Raw genomic sequence first — 15,397 nt, 5'->3', positions numbered from 1 at the left:
GCAAACTTCCATTGATACATATACCGCTACCAATTAATGGATAAAATCCAATATATTTGGGTCCTATTTATCATTCTGAAAAGAAAACATGCCGTTGATCAGCACGCAACAGCTCGCTAGTCTAACAATCCAAGCAAGGCTTCGTAGTGATAATTTCAAACTCTAATCGCTTCCAATAAAATTTTAAGAGACTGTTGATCTGTCCCATTATTGATATCTATCTACCTTCCCCCCTCAATCTTTTATCTGAGGTTCAGTCTATTGCCAGGTTGGAGGATTTCATCCACAACTGCGGCTTGTCACAATAAAGAAACCCAGAAGATCTTTGGTAATTCTCACCATTTTGGCGTGTCCATTCCCTTTCCCTATGCAAGCGTCGTTGGTAACGCGCAGCAAGCCTCCGCAACAAGATCGAACATTACAACCCGTTGCGCACTCTTGACAAATGAAATAGACCGCAGCGCAGCACAGTACATCGCCGCCGGCTGTATGCCATGGCGAGAAAAGAAACACAGGAAATGAGTTTCAAGAAAGAAAGGAAACAAGATGACGATGGTGGTTTTTTTTTTCAACTCCGCAATCAAGTCGCAGGTAGGCAGAAACAGGAGGAAATAGAAAAGTAAGCCGAAGGGTTCACACAGACCAAGAAGTCGGTTGTATGGAGGATAATGTACATTGCGTATGTAAGTATGGAAAGGTGGAGGTGACAAAAAAAAGTCGGCTGGCGAAGAGTGTCTTTTGTATATGGCGGCCGTTTTTCGGGCCAAAAATAGACAGGTAAACATTACCGACATACATGGTCGTGAGTCGTAGTAGAAATTGGAAAAAAAAAAGAAGAGAAAGAAAGAAAAGAACAAAAGTACAATGCTCTGTATGCATAGGCTGGAAAAATGGACAATTTCAATAATGTCCAAGCCAAGCCTCAACTCCTGATGACTGCCTGCGAATGTGCATTATGCGGCCCTGGAAAAGGTCCAGCTGGCTCGTTGTTTGAGCCAGAGGGGGTATCAAAGTAGGGCCACAACCCCTACGACCTGAAAACTCAACGAAGTTTCCTCTATGCCTGAAGCCTAGTGCTTCCGCAATCAACGAGAAAGCCCTTGGGTCCGAAATCGGTTGGTTGCCGCGGAATGGGTTTGATGGAAAGCTTCGCTCGAAATGCATATGCCCGCAGAACGCCGAAAGCCCCCAATGTGTATGGTCGTGAACTCACGACATCCATCATGTACACTGCATCGCCTCTCTACGTGCGTCATATTGTAGGCGCACCAGGTCGGCCTTGGTTTAGACTCGACAGCAATTCTCCCGGCGGAATCCTTTGGATCCCACTTCCTCTGTCATACATCGAGGTAGGTGCCGGTACGTAACCCTCGCGCTTCTTTCTAAGACGGTCCATGAACAGACCAGCGAGGACGATGAGAAGCATGAGCACCAGGGAAATTCCGAGACCGATCAAAACAATGGCAACCAAGGGAAGACGTCCACCCTCTGTAAAGGGAATGGTTAGTTAGTGCGTATTCAAAAAGAGCTGAGTAGTACAGGGAAAACACCATGGAGATGTGACTTACCGCTTGAAGTGAAGAATTGGGATTTCTCCACAAAGACGCGAGAGATTGACCCTGGAGTGCGATCACTCGAGGTGGTAAGGGCGTAGGCTTGGTAAGATGTTCCATCAAAGAGAGCGGCCGATGCGGATCCAAAGTTGGGAATCCGGATGGATCCAGTGAGCATGAGTGCCTGGTTGGATAAGACGATGTCGGTGCCGTCGTGGTCGGATGTCAATGTGAACACTTGGAGACTGCGAACAACCGATCCTGGGCCCAGAGGGGGTGCTTCGATCCACTTAGACCCGTCATACTTCATTATATAAACCAAGCCGTTGGTCGTCGACGTTCCAGAAGCCCAGATTTGATCGCCATCCCTCGATGCTGGTGTCAAGACCTCCACCGGACCGGGAAGCTGATCGGCTCCGGGGAAGGCGTCCCAGCTGCTAGAACCAGTGTTGTATCGGGCAAGGTTCGTCTTTATCGTGTCGTTGACTGTCATGTTGCCGCCGGCCACGAGGACGGAGTTGCTCGTCCACAATAAACTGTGAACTGATCCTTCGAGGTTGGAGCCCGGTCGGTTCCAGACTCCAGACGAAGCACTGTAGTAGCAGACACCGGGACATCCTAGAGAACCCGCCAAAGTGAAGGAACCTCCAACGTATACGTCTGAAGACTCGGGACGAGCGACGATTGTCTGTACCGTAGAGTTACCTCCGGAAAGTGCTGGCGGTTGAGTGTTGTAGGTCTTGCTAGCCAAGTTGTACGAGATCAGTCCGCTCACAGTTACGCCGTTGACGTTGCCGGTAACGTTGCCGCCCGCAAAAAGGGTGTCTCCCTGAACCGCTACGGCCCTAAAGGTAGAGTTATCTGAGAGCTGGCTCAGACCTGTGACAGTATCCTTGTCCCCGCCATCGACGATGACAATGTTATGGACAGTGTTGCCATCTGTCGCCGTGGCTGTGAAATGCCCTGCCAGCACCGTCATGTTCCTGCCGTCGTTTCCATAAAAGGCGCCAGCATTTACACCAGATGACCCGCTGTTGAGAGACGAATCTCGTTTGCTGAGGTTCGATGTCGATGAAGATGCCGCACTGGACTGTATCTTGGCAGGAAACCGGCCAACTGAGTTACCGAATAAAGTTGCGGCTCCGTGTGCACTAAGTGAGGCCGAAGACACAGTGCCGGCGTAAAAGTTGCCGTCCCCAGGTACATCCAAGATCGAGGACGAAAGAAGGCCATCGATAGCCTCGACTCCATCGAGATTGTTCAACCAGTTCCGCTTCGATGGCACCCAGACGGCAAAGCCATTCACAGGTACGGCAGGGTTGCCGTCAAAAGACCGGAGCTGTCGGAACGAACCGCTGAAGGCGACCACGGTCTCGTCGGATGCTTCGGTAATGTTCATTGTCATTAAAACGGCGTTTCGAACATTGCCCTCAACTCCGCCGCCGAGAGCTGTCCATGTTCTAGTGGCAGTGTCCAGAACGGCTACATTGTCGAGGTTGTTGACTGAGTTATCCTGAGTGGCCGAGAAGCTGCCGCCGACATATAGCTTGGTGCCAGTCAGAGCCATGGTCGCCACGGGACCGTTGAGGCCGCCAGATAAGGATTGAGCGCCGGCATTGTTGCCGGAGCTGACACCAACGATGTTTTGTGCTCCGTCACCTTTGAAGCTACCACCCACGAAGGTCACATCGCCAGCAGCTGCTAGTGCAACGACAGTGGTAGAGGGCCCAAGAGATGAGCCAAGTTTGTGGAAGGGCGAAGACTCGAACTCGTTAGCATCAATAGTAGTCTTTGTTGGGTTCCAGTCGAACAGCCCATTCAAACCACCCGTGGAGTTAACCTGAACGAAACCAACACGCTGAGCAACAAACGTCATTGTATCAAGAGACTGTCCGTTGAGCGGTGTCATGGTGATGGTGGGTCGGAAGGAACCGGTAGTTTGCATCTGACCAAAGAATATCTGGTCATATTTTTCGAAGTTGTTGGTCTGGAATAGTTGAACTGACTGCGTGACACCTGGCCGAGGGTTGATAGTCACGTTGACCTGGCCTCTGGTATCACAGGTGTTATCAGGTATGCAACCTGGTGTGTACATGTTGACAGAGAAGTCACCCGAGCTGCGAATGTCCGGAGAGAAGACAACGGACGCAGAGTCGGATGTGACCGGACTTGCGATCCGTGCGGATAGATATTGAGACTGACTCTGTAGAGACGCCGAAACTGAAAATGGACCAGTGGCGGTCACCGACGCAGGCTTGGTAGCTCCAGCACAAGACGGCTCGTTGAAGTCATTGATGGCGTAGGTGAAGATATCATCTTGGAAGAGTTCGATCCCATCGAGTCCACCGCCACTTCCGTAGAACTGAGAAATGTCAATGCGGAAACCGTTCATACCAATCACGTTGACAAAGTGGAAGTCCTGGAACGGGAGGTTGGTGTCGTCGCTGAGTGGACACTCGCTGGTGCAGGATGCATTCCGTCCGGTTGCCGGGTCTATGTATGTAAAGTTCATGATGCCATTAATCGGTTGGGCAGTAAAGCGCCATGTCCTCGTGCCGCGGCCATCCTGGTGGGTGTTGCGTAGACGGAGCTTTGTGGGCTGGAAGCCAAACTTAAAGCTTGCCTGCCAAAAGCCTGGCGTGTTGTCTTGGAGTAACCAAGTGTTACCGGCGCCAGTGGCTCCGGGCGCCTTGCAAACAATATTCCTGGGATCACTGAAACCGTTGGTCGAAGACGAGGAGCCGGCTGTGATGGTAGACTTGTCGATATTGATAGCCTGTCCGTCAGGGTGACTAGGGAGGCTACCATTCCCCAGCCCTGTGAATTCTCCGCCGAAAATTATGTGCCCGTTTGAGGCTTTGGAGATGGAACGAACCTGGCCGTTAAACCCACCGAAAGGAAGGTCGGTCCACTGGTTGTTCTTCCAAGTAATGGCGTTCGTCGAGCTGTTACCCCGGAAAGTACCCCCAACGTAAATTGTGCTAGATTCTTGATCGCACAAAACGGCGTCGACACGGCCTTCGAGCCCAGGCAAAGGTGTAGCCTCTGAAGTATTCGGGTTGAAAATTGCAATCGCTGGCGACTTTTGGGTGCCGATGCTAGTGAAGTTTCCGCCCAGTACCACTCCGGCCAGATCTCCATTGCTTAAAACATATGCACACATGGCGTTGATCGACGCATCCGTGCCGACCACGGTGGCGAGCGCTCCGTTGGGCGCCCGCGCGAGTAGCGACTCGCTTCCATTTGCATTAAACTGGCTTTCTGATTGCCCCTCGTACTGGTAGAGGGACAGTCCTGAAAAGTCACCTGCGAGGCCAACACGGCCCAACTGTGAGAGATCTAGATTGGCCTCGGGGGCCGGTTTGAAGTCAAAGGCGTTTGCTGTCGGTATTGACGCGAGCGCGCATAATGTGAGAAGAGAAGAGAAAGAGTCGGGCATCTGTTTTCGACGCGCAGAACGCCGCCGACAGAGAGGTCTCATCTCGAGACTATCTTGCCAGGCAGCTGTAGCCTACCTCAAACGATCGGTGCGTCGTGTGGCCGTCGTCCCCGGTAGAACTTTGAGTGACGGCAAAAAAATGCACGGATCATGAGGTAAGGCTATGAGAAAGCCATGTGAGGAGAACGGCGAAAAAGAGCTATGGCACCGACGAATGAAGTCCCGATCAGAAAGCCGCAAGCGTGCACGAGTGTTGAATTTTGTCTAGTGCTCGTTGACGTGGTTTCGGTCCGTGAGCGTGGCCGGGTGATGTGCGTTCAAGCGCGAGTCGTCGAGGGTTAAAACGAGCGTGGGTCGGGTCGGTCGGTCGGTCGGTCGGTTGGTTGGTTAATGCGCTCGATACTTGTCGTGCTTGACGAATCCAAGTATTGTTAAACAACAGTAGCAAGCAGATGTGATTACCGCGCAGCCGACTATGCAAGCGGTGGAATCTAGGCGTCGTTTGCTGTGGAATGGAGAGAATGTGTTGTGCTCAGCGGTTGCTGTGTGCGATCGATTGACGGGTCCAGCGTTCCGTCAGGTCCATCAAACTGTGAATTGGTTGGCTCGATCGATCCAGGAACGGGGTGCAATTGAAATTCTTTGGCGTGACACGCGCGACTCAGGCTGACGGCAGTGAGGTTAGGCTGGATAAAGGAAATTGGCTGCAATGGAGCGGTCCCGGGTGGGTTTTGCGACAGACGGGACTGGATGGTTGTCTCTGATTGGCCAGAGCGGTCAATTTGATGTCGCTAAAATCAGGTTAGGGTGCTACCAACCCCTGGGCCTGACCCTGAGAAACCGTAAAGTAAAAAACGGATGGCTGGATTTGTCTTGGAGGAGAAGTCCGTAAAACCACGAACAGCCGATAGGTGTAACAATGAAAGAAAGAAGGTGAGTACCATACCTTATTCTTTGGTTTGTCGTCTCAGATTATTCTGATCCCCTTTCTGTTTTTTTTTTTTTCTTTTCTTCCTCTGGCTAGACCGAGCGGGAAAGGAACGGCGAGCAAGCTTGGACGCTTTGTCGCAAAGAAAGGTACCAGACGCCCACGTTACACTGCAAATGGGATGAAGGCAGGGACCAATAGCTACGGGACTGCTGGTTGGCTGCGGCGTGCAGAATGGGCAGTGCGTCGCAAACGAGCTAATTTAATCAAAAGGCCATAAGAAAAAAAAAATGAAAAAATAGTGTGAAGAACTGCTAGAGAGGGCAAAAAGAGAAGTAAAATTAATTGCAAATGAGAAGAAAGAAAGAGCCGGTCGATTCTGTCAAAGACGTCAGCTTGCAAAATGCCAGAGACGATCTCTCGTCAAAAAAAAACGAACCAAGAGACGGAGTGATAAAAGACCTAGCGGGCGAGCATCAACCAGCACGGAACACTAGGAGCCTGGGCCCGATGTCTGATCAGGGGTTGGGGATCCTTACATGACTGGAAACGAGTGACTGCAGTTGATTACCCTTCACTCCGCGGCGGTCACGAAGAGGGGCTCATCCAAAGCTGAGGCGCGAGCAGAAGGAGCGTGGAGGTAGAGAATGAATCTGGTGACAGGATTGTAGAGAAGGAATCCACAAAGAACTGTGGTGAAGGAGACAAAAAAAAACCACACAGTTGAGAGCTTATTTCGTGCAAATACCAGACTAGGTTCTAGAAAGTGGCCACCGCCTCTTTGCCAATCAAGAAAGGCTCGACGGAAAGCAAGCAAAGCAAAAAACAGCCTCCTTGCTCATTACGGATTTACCACACATGGAAGAGGGGACAAGATCAAGCCTCTGATTGTGATAGGCCAGGCGAACACGACTCAAAAAGTCCGGACGACATTTCGGTTCGTCTGTTCGCCGCATGCGTCCTGGGGCCCCAATCCACTCCGGACTTGTTTGTGCTTGCGCAATCTGCAGGGCTTGGATTATCTGGGCAAGCTCCATGGTATGCCAATGCCACATAATTTCTCTTGTCAGGGGCTAGTCCGCCACTAACAAGACGAACGCGGCTGTCAGGTTTACGGGGGGCGCTACACTTGGCTACGGCTATTAGAGAAGAAGGAAAGAAATCCCAAATGAGGGGAAAGGTAAAGCAAGTTGGCAGGCAGGCAAGCGAAGCTGTCAAAGAGCCCCCCAGATGCGCAAGCCACATCAGGTGGATTCCCTCTTGGAGCGATGCTAGCTCGATCTTGATCTGAAGTGGACATTCTTCAATGCAACCAATATTGCGTACCGTCTACAGCGAGCTAGAGCGAATAGCAGCTTCACAAAGTAATATAAACAAAACGCCCGGCGCCCACGGGCGCAGCTCCTAGTATTCAGGTGGAAACTTGGAATGAATGGACAAGTCGGCCGACTTGGCATGACTTCCTTGTACGCAATTCTATTTCCGGATCTTGGAGTAGGTAGCTATTGGAAGCTGACACGATACGATGAAAAAGAATGACGATATATTGGAAAAAAACAAAAGAATTTCATGGGGTGATAGCTGAGGAAATATATTATCAGTTATACCTGCCTGGGTTTTCTTTGTTTGTTTCTGGTTCGCGCCAACCAGCGATTGCGAGTTATGTCGTAAGATAAATCAAGATTTGCTAAGACCTCTTAACTGCGCTTCTATCGCTTCTGGCCGTTGCCCAGCGTTGACGGGCTTCCCCCCGACATGCATGAAACACTTGATGTTTGTCACATGTGGCAGCACTACTAACATACAGTGCTACCAAATCTCAGGTTCGCAGGAAAAGATGCATTCAAGTCCTTCAAAGTCTGGCTCGGTTTTCCTTGTGTCGATCGAGCCCATCCAATGCACATCTTTCATTGCCAGCATCATGCCGCCTGATGCAATCACAAGTTCGCGTATGCAACAACTAGATCGGGCATGCGATCTATATATTCTCCCAGAAGCAAAAGCTCGATGCCATGCGCTTATGCAAGACGGGCTGTTTTGTTTCCTTGCGACGATCATACCCCTCCTCTGACCACGGTATGTTATCATGATGGAGATAAAATGTTAACCCTTAGGACGTTTTTATGCTCGGCTCTTTTGCGGGAACCAGCCATGCTATGAATAGGCCGTCCTTGTTACTCGGCCTATTCCCCCGAAGGGCTGATTGATGGAAGCGACAAAGGGAGGAAATGGATTGTACTATGAAACGGCATCATCGATCTGAAAGCACAAGTACCCAAATTGCATTGTACTGCTAACACCTCATGCAATATCTTTTTGTATGCACAAAGGCGACAACGCATTATGCGGTTACAGTTGCGACCAAGTAAGCACACCACCAATGATGTGTAAGAAGGTAAGGTAGGTATGTATAGTAATCATTGTCTGGGTGTGGCAAAAATTGGAACATGCACTAAGAGATAAACTTTGAGACTTGATCTTACCGCAGTCGCCATACCCATCATGATCATTACATTGTTCTGTACCTTTTCTGCTTATGTTTGTAATAGATTCCCAAAACCAGTCGTGGCGACGTGATTCCCTAGCTCAACTTGCTCTCGCTAGTCGCGGCGTGCCTATTCTTGTAATCCCTCGGGCTTTCAAATTTTCCTTTCGCTCCCCACATGCCCAGCTTCTTCAGTTTGGCCTTTGCTTCGGCAGCACGGTACTTTTCCTCCAGTCCACCAAACTCTGCGCCGATCTTGGCGTCGTATACCGTGGCGAGCCCACGCTTTATCATCTCCAGACCGACGTCTTTCCTGAGGAGCCAACGGCGCACCCACACCGTCCCGACGACCCGTTCGTACTGATCCCGCCTGTAGATGTAGGTCCGCACATCACGACCGAGTATGTAGGACTTGAGGAACTCCAACGCTTCGGCGCTGAACGGCTGGGCCTCTCGTCCGAAATGGGCTGCTTCTGGGGCGTCGACTCCGGCGATGCGGACGGGGATCTGACGTGTTTTGAGAGTTAGCGGGCTGTAATTACCGAGGCAGAGTTCCCTTGTGGCTGGACGTCGTCCCGGCAGGCGCCATTTCTCCACACCCGGCCCGCCATAGTCGTCACTTACCGTCTTGCCCTTGAGCGCCTTTCGCTCGGTCGGTATGCTCCTCAGCCAGCTCCACCCTGCCAATCGTCCACCGGGCGTGTGGAACAGGTGAAAATTATCGCCGTCGCCCACGCTGGTGACGCGGCCAAAGAGGCTCCTCCTGCGGAAGAAGCCGGGGTGTATGTAGTTTGTACCTGGAATGCGGCGCAGGTAGGAGCGATAAAACTGCACGGCGGCCAATATGGTGGTGGTGGCAATCGCCGTAGGAACCCAGTTCCGCGGCTCCTTGTAGTGTTCCCAGTCCGTCTTGTTCAGGCTTTCATTCCAGTGTCGCGCAGGCTTTGGGCCGTCGGAGCTGTCGCTGCTCCATGGCCACCGCATCATGTGCTTTTCTGGAGCTTTTGCTTGAACCAGTGCGCGACGCTACCTCATCATTGGTTATCGCGGTTGTGTCGAATTATTTGTCGACGGTGTGAGGGGTCGCTGGAGTGGCAGCTATGCTGTGTGGATGAGGCTTAAGCCGAGGACCGGTGACAATCGGTGTGGATGGAAGCTTGGACGAATCAACAACAGGAAAGGACCCATTTTGCCTAAGGCACCAGAATTGAATCCAAAGGGAGCCGATCTAATCTTATCTTATCAAGATCGATCTTATCTAGTATCTCAATCATCGCAACTAGCAGGCCCAAGGTGACAAAGGTTCTTTTCACCTCATACTATATCCTAACTGTAATGCGTTCTGACTCAGGAGAGACACCAGAGACTACGAGCAGCTACAGTGAAATAACAGAAAATACTACTAAACATGTGGGGGGCTTTAGGAAGCGAGCAACTGAAGGCACATATTGTTCCCCAATATCAGCTCCTGAAAAGCTTGTAGGACAGGACTGCTAGAGTAGAGCCATGTTCTTGGCCGAATTGATCTCATCTCGTGTCATATGCACAATGTGTATCGGCGGGCTCCTTTTTCGATCTATTGTGCAATTTACGTGAAATATTAACCAATATTGTCCATATTTGTGTCGGTACTAGATATAAAAAACGCTGACCAAACTATACTGCGCACAGCTACTAAATAATTATAGTAGGAGATGCTGCTAAAATACATAATAATATTATGATAGTTGACTGATTTGAAGCAGGTCGCAGAGACTTCCGGCAGACGCTGATTGATATTTAGGTAGGTAAGGTACGTATCAGAATAGCCTGACCGTAACAATCGATTATTTCGGAAGGCGCCAGCAGAATGAGGAGTTGCGTGGTGATTATTCCTTCAATAATTTTACTTTTTACGCTAAAATCGACGCTAAAACTCTCGACCAGTTGCGCTTCGAATCTGCCAGATCCTCCAATAGGATCAGAGCAAGTTAAACCAATGAAAGGCCGAAAAACATTCACTGCACGGCGAGGTAAAGTAAAGAACACTACGTTCGGAGCACGTGGTGAGGGAAGCGAACCACGCACTCCTTACTCCGCTGAATTACGTTCGGAACACGTGGTTCGCTTCGATCACCTCACATTTCTCACTCCGCTGAATCACAGTGTCTTCCACGCTGGTCAGCATCAAAGTACGTGATAAGGCAAGGTAGGTCGAGTGGTTGTTAGGGCGGTAGTTATAGGCCTTACTGCTTCTTGCTGCCGCTGACCAGCCATGGCTTATCCAGGAGATCATATATCAGACGAGAAAAGTGGGCTACCGAACTTATACATGCCCATCGTCGAGGGGGACTGTAAAAGGCAGTCGTTCAATGGTCATCCAGACAAGTATTTCATATTTCATTCATAGCTTACCTGGCAAGATCATTCCATCACATACGACCATACCCACTGGAATATACGGGATCCCGTCCGCTCTCCCCTAGTCAAACCAGTGAGGGCCGAACTAGTACTCAGGTGGGTGACCACTGGGGAATCCTCGGTGTGGTATGTTTTATTTTTTCTCCTTTTTTGACATTATGTGTGCGACTTCGTTAGACTTGATTTATATCTATATTACATTGAATAGAATATCTTTTTGGTGGCTTGATATCCGTACAGTTAACTGCCACTGGGCTTTAAAATAATACACTCTTTGTTTTTGTTGGAAGATATGAGCTGGTGTTTTCCTGGGGGCATGTACTATTCTTGGCGATACTCCCCTTGTTTTTTGGCAGAGCAGGAGAATGCTTGATAACTCCATCAAAATAACTCCATTTCTCCGGGTTTATATTCAAGATAGGTTCTTGTTCAATCCAATTGAGTCTTGTTCTTGCATGACGAGCTTCACTCTGATAGCGGAAAAAAAAAACACAACAACCTTTGAGCCGAGAGAACAAAAGACATCAGTCATCAGATAGAGACTCACATTGCTCGCGACGCGCTTCTTTGCTTCATTAAGTAGCACACTCCAAATTCATCAAGGATTAGACCTTCTTTTCTATCTTGAATATGTATGTCTAGGGGGTGTCTCGTACCTCTAAACAAGAGAGTCCATACCTGGTCTTTTGAACGTAGCTGGCTCTCAAGACTGCTATCAGCATCTTTGCTAGCTAAGCTTATACAACAAGTCCAGAGTCCAGACGCCATATACTTGTGGTAATACAACGGTGTTATTAGATGGATGTTTATTGCTACCTGTTCTTCCGGATCAGACGAGAGCCCAGATATTCCATGTCAGAGCGACAGGCAACCTATAGCATCTAAACAATAGTGACCAGAATACTCTGGCTTCGTTGTGTAGCCTAGAGTGCCTAGAAGCTGGTCGGTTATAAAACAAGGGGTGGTTTGTATACATCTATTACGGTCATAGGATGCTACAAATTTCCAATGCTTGTAGTCACCTAGATGGCACAAGTTCTGTTCCGAGTTACTTGTACAATAAACGCTTGCTTGTTACACTCTAGATAGTACTCGATCCTATCTATCTTTCCTTGGTTATCTCCTCGCAGTGATTTGGCTCGACATATCCAGCACTACATCAGCACTACACCATCCCGAGCCACCCGAGCCACAGACATCTCGGCCATGGTATACCGGCCCTTCCCCTGACTAAACGGAATGGTGTGGTGCCCTGACTTCATTGGATGATATGCAAGCCCCTATCCTATCCATTTCCGCTGTATCTTGGACCCAAGATTGTTATATGCTATCTTTTATTTACAAGCTTCACATGCGCTTATGACACATCGTTTGGTAACACGTAGCTTCTGTTTTGATACCTGGTGCCTGCTTAATTCGGAGCCTCTATACTGGCAAAGGAAGCTAGGCCTACAGCCTGATTCCCACAAGGTGACCGAGGGCTGAGATATGGTCATGGACAAGGCTCGTTGGCAAGCTGCCCCAAGGGGCGTGTCGAAACGACACTCATTGATGGCGCTTAGGATCCTCACGCCCATGGGACGCGAGCCGCAGAAGCTGTTCATCAGCCGCGAGGTGCATGGATCTACTGTACCGTTTTTTTTTTCGCCAGGTCCAGAGCCGGCCATTGAAGGCCAATACACCCTCATCCTGGGGTATGGTGAACCAAGTATACGCGGCCAACGATACAGTGACCTGGTCTGTGGATCTACGCGTGGCAGCCCAACGAGACTTTTTTTTTACTTTGTTTCTTTCTTTCTCCCTCCTGGTGCCTGATCCCAAGGCTGACCGATCGCCGCAAGCTGTGCAAGATCTTCGATCTTAGATGATGGCAGAGTCATTTGGGTATAGATCCATCTTGCCTGTTACTACTCTAGTATTCGGAACTTTAAGCCCCCATGTTTTCAGCTGTCAATGAAGGCATAACTTTATCATTTCGTTTGATCTAGATTGTTTGCCAGTAAATGCAAGTGGGCTCATGTGCTTGTAAATTTTTTCTCGCTCTGTATAAGTCAGTTAGTGAAAATATTTTCCACAGGCCTACCCTTGATACACGGGAGGCTTCATCACGACGATCATCTTCGAGAGCGCGGCAAAAGGGTCACAAAAAGCCGCGCACGTACCCATCGATACGCATACGACCTCTTACGATTCTGACTTTGCGGGATTTTTTTTAACTCGCTTGGGTTTTACTTACACGTGGTTGGATACCCTGGCGCTGTTTGGGTTACTAACCGCCAAACTCCCATGATACGTGCTGGCGAACCATGTCAGCATATCCCAAAAAGACGAAAATAAAACGGTACATGCATCTGAATCAGAATCAAAGCAAAGAACATCCCATAACCATGCCTACCATGTAGGTTTGCAAATTTTTACATGCCAAGCCTCCGAAGTAGTATCGATCGAGTTAATATACCGGCAAGAGACACACAATGGAACAGTCGCGAAATGGAACAGTCGCAAACGATAGCAAAACAACCGGAGCTACCCTTGAAACTGCATCTTGACAGACCTATAGTAAGTACAGTATAATCTTTGAGCAAGCAAGCTTCAATTCTCGTCAAACCAGCCTGCCCCATTACGGCTTACCCTGCATCCCAATTAGTAAACGCCAAGATGGAGTACGAGAGGTACCTGCCTACACTTTTTTTTTTTTACTGACTACCTACCTATCTGGGAACAACATGCCCAACCAAGCAACGTAACGTATGATGACGAAATGGACTTATGCAAGCCCCTATCACACTCTACAATCTATGCAGGCACTACCAAGGAGGTGAATGGGGCACAATGCAATCCATCTCGATCAAGCGAGTAAGTTGCGCATTACCGTGAGCACATACTTCCATCCCTTTACGGCATCCGCACAAATAGTGATTATGTGCTGTATGTAGTCTAGTCAGTCTAAGCAGGGCCAATTGTCAGAAGAAACAAATCGAGACATTTCACCAATGCGACGGAGCACATTGGAAAACAACTAAAAATATTGTCTTGATACCGCATCACTCGATACTTGGCTTGCATGAATAAAAGGGGTTCAGAATATGATCCAAATGTTTTTTTTTTGCCCATCAAGACCGCAGCACAGCCGGCGCTTCAATCTCATGCGTTTCCTCATTTTAAAGAGGGGGGGTGTTGCCAGTTGTTATCGTCAGATAAATCTCGGAGACTTGACAACTAACGTCAACAGAGATGGCAGTGAGTGACTGAGACATGATCTAATATGTGCCGTCCCGGCGTATGCCTCGGCGCCATTTCAACTAGGGGGGCGTTGGGACAAATGACATGTCCAAAGGAAGGTACAACTGGCAGGTACCTACCTATCTATCCTTTGTGTGGGTTGAAACCAAAACGGGCCAAAGAAGAGCCCCAGGAACCACAAAAATCCAAACCTTTCCTTCTCTTTACAATGTGTATGTAATATATCGACGGTTGGGACCACATCAAAACGCCGCCGGACTCAAGCGCCGTTCCGTCTACGAAAGAAACAAAAGAAAGAGACTCGCAAACAGCCACATGTCATTGTTTACTCGTCTGCCTGGGTAGTCTGATTCGATAGCTTGCCGCCCTCCCCTAGGCATGAGCGAGTTTAAAATATGCCTCTAATGTTTTGTTTTGGGAGGGGTAGTGGGTAGGGGTCACTCGGCCGATTTCTGTCCCCATGGACAGAGAGAAAAATCATGTTGGTTTCCGGTTTTCCAAAGGGAATTAAAGAAAAGAAAGATTAAAAAAAAAGGTGGACGAAGAAGAAAGAGACAAGAGCCTTTACAATGTGGCTTATTGCCGGACCCAAATTTTGAGTTGGCTCAGGCACAATTCCATCATACTAAACCCAGTCAGAGGCGCGGTAAGAGACGCGCTATCGCTGCGCGGCGTGTCTAACCAGGGCGGGTGGCTTGTCATTCTTTTTTTTTTTTCCTTTTTCTTTATTCTGCTCTTTTTTGTGTCTTTTGTCAAGACGAGCTAGTCTCCTTATGAACAAAAGACGTACTTCCTTTTCTTGTTTCTCCCGCGCCACCCGGCGCCCCCGGTCAGGAACCGTGACCAGCCTAGCGCAAAGTCCGTCCGGACGAGAACTCGGAGAATTAGCAGGATTTTTTGCATACCGGTTTATGGAATTGCTTAGGAACGAACGCCTTCTTTCCTGGTTCAGGTAAAAGCTGCAAGCCAGAGGGAGAGCGAACAAACTTCAGGGTCCAGCAGGCACAAGGCCATTGATGTCGGTTGGAGGATCAACACACACACCCCCCCTTTTGGGCCTTGACTGCTTCTTCTTTCCTTTCGTTAGTTTGTTTTTCCCCCTATTCTCTATTCTACTGCAAAAGTTCCTTCCCACAAGTGCAAGCCTTGCCGACTTCGTGTAACATGAGTCTTGGTTTGAGAGAGAAAAAAAAGGGTTGATACAACTGAGCGCTCGCCCAGCATGGCTTAGAATGACGATCCTATGTACAGTTACCTTGCATCATAGCTGGAGAATATGGAGATCTTCAAACCAGGATCCTCAGGCACCAGGAACACGTGGGATATTGGGAATAACGTAGAAAAAAGTC

At 49.1% G+C, this 15,397-nt stretch overlaps 3 protein-coding genes and 1 non-coding gene across 4 annotated transcripts; 2 read left to right on the top strand and 2 right to left on the bottom strand.

Annotated features, from left to right (window-relative positions):
* Positions 1-56: 56 nt before the first annotated feature.
* Positions 57-6,792, bottom strand: MGG_04703 (uncharacterized protein). Its single transcript, XM_003713638.1, has 4 exons — positions 6,460-6,792; positions 5,939-6,299; positions 1,569-5,752; positions 57-1,488 (listed from the first exon to the last, which is right to left on the bottom strand). Exons 3-4 carry the CDS (start codon positions 5,032-5,034, stop codon positions 1,253-1,255), a joined length of 3,702 nt encoding a protein of 1,233 aa, XP_003713686.1. The 5' UTR covers positions 5,035-5,752; positions 5,939-6,299; positions 6,460-6,792; the 3' UTR covers positions 57-1,252.
* A 1,484-nt stretch (positions 6,793-8,276) lies between these two features.
* Positions 8,277-9,562, bottom strand: MGG_04702 (uncharacterized protein). Its single transcript, XM_003713637.1, has 2 exons — positions 9,030-9,562; positions 8,277-8,912 (listed from the first exon to the last, which is right to left on the bottom strand). The coding sequence occupies exons 1-2, from the start codon at positions 9,390-9,392 to the stop codon at positions 8,502-8,504; spliced, it is 774 nt and encodes a 257-aa protein (XP_003713685.1). The 5' UTR covers positions 9,393-9,562; the 3' UTR covers positions 8,277-8,501.
* Positions 9,563-10,822: 1,260 nt separating this feature from the next.
* Positions 10,823-10,938, top strand: MGG_20326. Its single transcript, XR_001729781.1, has one exon. It is a non-coding gene; the product is annotated as a 5S ribosomal RNA (ribosomal RNA).
* Positions 10,939-12,299: 1,361 nt separating this feature from the next.
* Positions 12,300-13,755, top strand: MGG_15562 (uncharacterized protein; the record flags this gene model as incomplete). The annotated part of the gene is made up of 5 exons (XM_003713636.1): positions 12,300-12,542; positions 13,358-13,364; positions 13,453-13,477; positions 13,610-13,661; positions 13,747-13,755. The coding sequence occupies 5 exons, from the start codon at positions 12,300-12,302 to the stop codon at positions 13,753-13,755; spliced, it is 336 nt and encodes a 111-aa protein (XP_003713684.1).
* Positions 13,756-15,397: the final 1,642 nt, after the last annotated feature.

Source organism: Pyricularia oryzae, chromosome 2 (genome assembly GCF_000002495.2).
Source record: "Pyricularia oryzae 70-15 chromosome 2, whole genome shotgun sequence".
NCBI lineage: Eukaryota > Fungi > Ascomycota > Sordariomycetes > Magnaporthales > Pyriculariaceae > Pyricularia > Pyricularia oryzae.
This window is presented reverse-complemented; position numbering and strand designations above follow the sequence as displayed.

Coding starts and splice junctions, on each gene's coding strand:
- MGG_04703 (XM_003713638.1), bottom strand. CDS start 5,034: ATGAGACCTCTCTGTCGGCGGCGTTCTGCGCGTCGAAAACAGATGCCC. Junction 1,489..1,568: donor CCAATTCTTCACTTCAAGCG/GTAAGTCACATC, acceptor TTCCCTTTACAG/AGGGTGGACGTCTTCCCTTG.
- MGG_04702 (XM_003713637.1), bottom strand. CDS start 9,392: ATGATGCGGTGGCCATGGAGCAGCGACAGCTCCGACGGCCCAAAGCCT. Junction 8,913..9,029: donor AGGCGCTCAAGGGCAAGACG/GTAAGTGACGAC, acceptor AAAACACGTCAG/ATCCCCGTCCGCATCGCCGG.